At 34.6% G+C, this 5,822-nt stretch overlaps 1 protein-coding gene across 2 annotated transcripts; it reads left to right on the forward strand.

Moving 5' to 3' along the window:
* On the forward strand, positions 269 to 5,348 carry LOC109224918 (probable transcription factor KAN4). Of its 2 annotated transcripts, none has more exons than XM_019389488.1 (6): positions 269 to 1,379; positions 1,673 to 1,749; positions 2,006 to 2,042; positions 2,482 to 2,623; positions 4,745 to 4,835; positions 4,926 to 5,348. In XM_019389488.1, the coding sequence occupies exons 1-6, from the start codon at positions 953 to 955 to the stop codon at positions 5,049 to 5,051; spliced, it is 900 nt and encodes a 299-aa protein (XP_019245033.1). In that variant the 5' UTR covers positions 269 to 952; the 3' UTR covers positions 5,052 to 5,348. The 2 variants fall into 2 exon arrangements, with proteins under 2 accessions (XP_019245033.1, XP_019245034.1); XM_019389489.1 differs by having other exon boundaries at positions 271 to 1,379; positions 4,748 to 4,835.

The raw sequence follows: 5,822 nt of genomic DNA on the forward strand, positions 1-5,822 counted from the left end.
AATTAAGTTAGCTTGTTATAAGGTGACAATGACATGGATACCGTTTATGCCTAGAGGACATTAATTAGTATTAATTCTTCAAATTAAAGTTTTTTGGGGCAATGGATATTTTGGCCTCCGAGTCACTCAAGCCTTCTTTCACAAGGAAAAAGCTAAAAGACCAAAAATAAACATCTAATGGAATAAAAACAGCAGAATTTTATTATAGGTCGCAATCTATGGACACTTAAAAGAGAACAAAAGAATGTGTGTATATGAGAGAGAGATAGAGCAATTCCTTTCCCAATATTCCATTGAACAGTACACTAATTTGTTTTCTCGAATTCCAACCATTCCCTTCAAGAATACATCCATATCTCTGCACCTCTTATTACAACCATTTTCCAAATTGCAAAGCTAATATAGCAAAAGGGGACCCCCATCCCAACCCCACCCCACCCCTTAATTCTTTGTTCCCAAAGTCCAAACAAAACATTTAACTCTTTGAAGAAATTAAAGGCGTTTGAACATCTGCATCCTTAAATACAGTTCCCTCTTTACACAAACCTTTTAAAGCAATACCTTTCCTTTGCAGATTCAGACCCCAAGAATAACAAAAGCCTGAGTTTGAAGTTATTTACCTTTCTTGTATTATTTATGTTGACTAGAGCTTACTAATAGTCTCTGCTATTCATCTCCTCGTTCATCTGCACATTTCTACTTTTGTTTCTTTATCAAATCCCTATCCTTTTTATAGGTTTTCTTTAGCAAAAAGCCTATTCTGAACCCCTCCTCTTCTTTTGCTCCCTCCCTCTCTCTCTCTCTCTCTCTTTTTATACACAACATGCAAATCATAAGGCACTCATGAGATAATCACAACTCAAAAAAACCTTTTTCCCTTCCTGTTTAACAGTTCATTTCTCTCTTTTCAAGACCCCTTTTCAAAAGAACGTTCTTTTTCAGCTCAAAACCTATGAGGGACACAATAAGTTCAAGTATGCCTGATCTTTCTTTACAGATTAGCTTACCCTCAAATATTTCAAAGTGTGATAATCATTGTTTTTCGACGGAGTCCGGTAGCAGCGGCGGAAGCGATTTGAGCCACGAAAATAATGGAATTTTTCGCCCACAAAAAGCTTTTAATAATCTTCCTTTACTTACATCTTTTGAGCCGACCCTAAGTCTAGGGTTTGGGCAACTACCAAATAGAAACCTTCAATATCATCATCAGCATCAGCATCACCAGCAATATCAACCTCAAATATACGGCCGCGATTTCAAGAGAAGTTCAAGAATGATAAGTGGGGTGAAAAGAAGCGTTAGAGCTCCTAGAATGAGATGGACTTCAACTCTTCATGCTCATTTTGTTCATGCTGTTCAGCTTCTAGGCGGACATGAACGTAAGTTGAAAATAAGTCCCCTCAAAGTAACATTATATTATAATAATTAGATGATCTTAAATTTTGGATAGATGAGCTTCACTTGCTTGAGCCGAGGGTCTATCAGAAACAATCTCTCTACCTTCTCAAGGTAGAGGTAAGATTTGGGTACAGATTACCCTTTCCAGACCCCACTTGTAAAGTTATATTGGGCTTGTTGTCGCTGTTAAACTTCACTTGCTTGAGATTGAAGCAGAGTGGTCGTTGTTGTTTAAATGTTGTACCAATTTTCTTTATACCTTTTTTTCGAATAGGAGCAACACCAAAATCGGTGCTAGAGTTGATGAATGTGAAGGATCTAACATTAGCTCATGTGAAAAGTCACTTACAGGTAAGGTTACTTTTTCCAATATAATAAATAGTCGTTTGAATGTATGAAGAAAATAGATCTCTATTTGATTCTTATAGATATCTTTGTACCTTTTTTCCCCTTCGTATCTTGTATTTTTACACTGCAAAAATCCATGTGAAACCTGGTGTTTTTCTTTTGGAGCACAAAGGGATTAAGACAAAAAGGCATCTAGAGAGATAATCTTAGCAATGTGGACTTTTCGTCTAATATATACTTTCTGTGGTTTTTCATGCAGATGTATAGAACAGTGAAGAGCACTGACAAAACAACAGGTATATTTGGAATTTCATCTCCTAAAGGACCCCAGTATTTTTTCACTTCCATTATTCTTTTTGTTTGCGAGTTGGAAAATTTTGTTCTCCTCGTAAACAAAAATTTGTGGTTGCTAAGATATATAGTAGTATTATTGGGTTTCAATCTAGTCCATATATATATATATATGTATATATATATATAAGGGCAGCCCGATACACTAAGTTCTTGCTATGCGTGGGGTCCAAGGAAGGGCCGGACCACAAAGGTTTATTGTCCGCAGCCTTACCCTGCATTTGTACAAGAGGCCGTTTCCACGGCTCGAACCCGTAACCTGGTCACTTGACAACAACTTTACTAATTACGCCAAGACTCCCGTACGATCCATGCATATATACAATTCACTTATTATATGCTGAATATCTGATTAACAAAATTACTATATACTTTAATTTGTAGCTAAAGGGATGACAGAGATATTTGTGAATCCAAACAGAGGGAATACTATTGGTGAATATGAAAAATCTTGTGAGGAGATTGATACCATGACTGACCCTTCAGTATCACTATCAAACACCATACCACAAAATGCTCATATCAGGTGAGTGCATCTGCTTCTCAACTATAGTACATTATTTCTCCATTTTATCTTCTGACTTAGTTTGAATATGCTGCATTTTCATCTCTTCATCATTACAAATTGGAAACAAAGGCAACCATTAATGGGTTACTGACATGCACACATACGAATAGATAAGCACCAAACTAGCTAGTAGACAAATACAATTCTCTCTATAATATATCTAGTACAATGTTATTGCTTTATATATGTATTTTTTATTCTAGTTGTACCTTTTTGATTAAATTGTTAGATCGAGTTCGAACGGAGCTACGGAGCAATAGACTATAGGTTATGGGTTCGAGCCGTGGAAGCAACCATTAATACTTGTATAACTAGGTTAGGCTGTCTGCGTCACACCTTTTGGGTGTGACCCTTCCTCGGACCCTGCGTGAACACGGAACGCCTTGTGTATCAAGCTGCCCTTATTAGATCGAGTTCGAAAATATTCTTAAACATGTATCATAATGTATATACTAAGGATAGTTGTAGTCAGACAACTGTATTTAAGGGCTAGCGTGGAGAATACTATTAAGGCATTGTTATAGATGCGAAGTTAATAGCTAAGCATGTGGATGAATCAATAATTAGTTTAGGAGGCAGACATACACACACAAAAATGCCTTGACCGTGGAATTTATTCCGGTACAATATGATGGCGTATATTAAATAATCTACAGCTCTAAGTCTCTTGATCTTGGTGAATAATATACAAGGGCTTCTAGGTTTTGAAAGTAGTGATTTACGTGTTGAATCCTATCCAATTTTTTCTATAATAATTTGAACTCAAAATCCACTACGGAGTAGTACCATACTACTGTACTCCCTCCGGTCCAAAATAAATGATTTTTTAGTTGTTTTCCTACAGATTACGAAATCCACCTTTTAACATTAATTAGCAATTAAATTGACCATATTAACCTTTACTATCTCTTCACATAAACACTCCTAACACATACTCCAACATTATTTACTCCAAGGGCAATGTAGGAAAAAAAATAATAATTCATTCTTGAAATCTGGAAAAATCACTTATTTTGGACCACAAAAAAGGCCAAAAAATCACTTATTTTGGACCGGAGGGAGTAGTATTTATTTTATTACTACCCCGATTCATGTTATTTGTCTTTTCAGATTTTGATACATCCTTTCAAAAAAGATAGTTAATAATTTTCACATTATAAGAATATTTATCTAAATTACGTCCATTTATTTCATTTAAATATTTTCCTTAATTAACACAACACTATATTGAGCAGTTACGATGATTTTGAAGAAAAAAATCCTTCTTATTTTTTTAAAACAACAATCAAATATTCTAAATAAAACTCACTTGATTAAAATGGTAGATAATTTGAAGAAGGCTGTGTAAGAGAAAAATACGATAAATAAATTGAGATGGAGGGAGTAGTTGAAAGGAAAGGCACTGGTTTTTATTGGGGAAGAAGAGTAATTGATTTAAGCACCGATTTCTATAAGTGAGAAGTGTTTCTAAAAAGTCAAGCAGTCCGTTTGGCTCAAATCTCCAAATTGTATACTAGCTAGGGTGCCACTTGGGTACACTTCAATTAGGATTGGTAGGGGGTCCTGTATTTGCCCCATATATTGTTATGCGAGATTATTAATTCAAGGATCTTTTTGGATGGACTTTGTTGACTTCTTTCATGGACGGCCATGCCAAGACCATAATTGTATCTACTAATCATAATTATTATTCCATTAATTGGATCATTCAACACTGCTTAATTGAGTCTCTCATTTAACTAGATCTAATGTATATATACCCTCCATAAATCATCTAAAACATGCTCTTCAGGTCATTCATATCTGAGTTTTAATTAATGCGCTAATTTCTTTTCCTAATTCTAACATGCCATTTACGTCTTCATTTTGGTGTTCACTTTTCAAATTTCTTATTGGTCCATATACCTAGCATATACAGACAAAATGCACGCCACTAGGTTAGATATATCATATATACGTAGCCCACAATCTTGGTTGCCGCCACCTAAATCTCTCTCTGTCTAAGAAAAACCCTAATAGCGTTTCAAATTGATCTTCTTGTCTTACGTACTAAACATGTTTTTATCTTAAATAAATTAGCAGAGTTCCGTCTTCATTCATGCCTGAGACAAATGCATGGAGCCACTCAGATAGAGAAAGAGCATTTCCTTATCCTCACATCTATTCAAATGTAAGTTACATCATTGGAATATAAGGGGTTTTTTCCTATTTTTTTAGGACAAGATTTGTATATTAATTTTGTGTAATTGGATTTATGCAGATGGATGCAGCTGATAACTCATCTTCTTCTGATACATTGGTTAATCTTGAATTTACACTTGGAAGACCAAGCTTGAATATGGGACATGCTGGATCCTCAAATGATTCGACTCTTCTCAAGTGCTAAAACAATGAGATGTAGAGTTAAATTAATTAAGTTGACGTAGTAATCAGTTATAGTTTTTCTATGTGACTGCAATTAATTAAGAAAATCTGTAGACTGCAGGAATATGGTTCAATTTTGTCTTGACCACGGAAAAGGGGGAAAAGCTTTTAGTGGATTTTGCTAATCATTTGAGGGTTAGGTGACAAATTTGATGTGTCTAATGATTTCCTTCCACTGAGTGTAACATTATTTCTAGAAGATTTTCTATGATGGGATAGACTCTGCTAACTATTTTCCGGGTCCACAATAAATAACCAATTTGTTTTTTTTTATTTTGGTCCAAAATAAGTATCCATTTATATAATCAAGAAAAAGATTCAATTTGTTTTTCCAAAATTACCCTAATGTACGTATCCCTAAAAAGTCATTTACTCCTCACATTTGAGAAGAGAAGTAAGTGTTACTATAACTATGGTACAACATTTAATGAAGGATAGTTTAGTCACACTAATTATTTTCGTCTAGAATTTAGTATTTCCTTAATGAGCGTGCCTAAAGCAAATTGGTCACTTATTTTTGACCGGAAGGAATATTATTTTGACGCTGTATAGAAGTTTCAGGCTCAAAGTGAGTGAAACAGTTTTAAGAAATACTCTAGTGCCATAAGCCCATAACTAATAATTCAGATAGCAATTAGCATAAAATGGCAATTGTATTAACAACTAGTATGAATTGGATAAAGTAGATGGCCATCTTTATATCCATAAGTTGACTCTTTCAAAACTGACAAGA

This window comes from Nicotiana attenuata, chromosome 4 (assembly GCF_001879085.1).
Source record: "Nicotiana attenuata strain UT chromosome 4, NIATTr2, whole genome shotgun sequence".
NCBI lineage: Eukaryota > Viridiplantae > Streptophyta > Magnoliopsida > Solanales > Solanaceae > Nicotiana > Nicotiana attenuata.

Excerpts from the sequence above, each read along its gene's own strand:
- LOC109224918 (XM_019389488.1), top strand. The coding sequence starts at position 953 with ATGAGGGACACAATAAGTTCAAGTATGCCTGATCTTTCTTTACAGATT. Across the intron at positions 2,624-4,744 it reads CCACAAAATGCTCATATCAG|CAGAGTTCCGTCTTCATTCA; the intron begins GTGAGTGCATCT and ends TAAATAAATTAG. Across the intron at positions 4,836-4,925 it reads ATCCTCACATCTATTCAAAT|ATGGATGCAGCTGATAACTC; the intron begins GTAAGTTACATC and ends GGATTTATGCAG.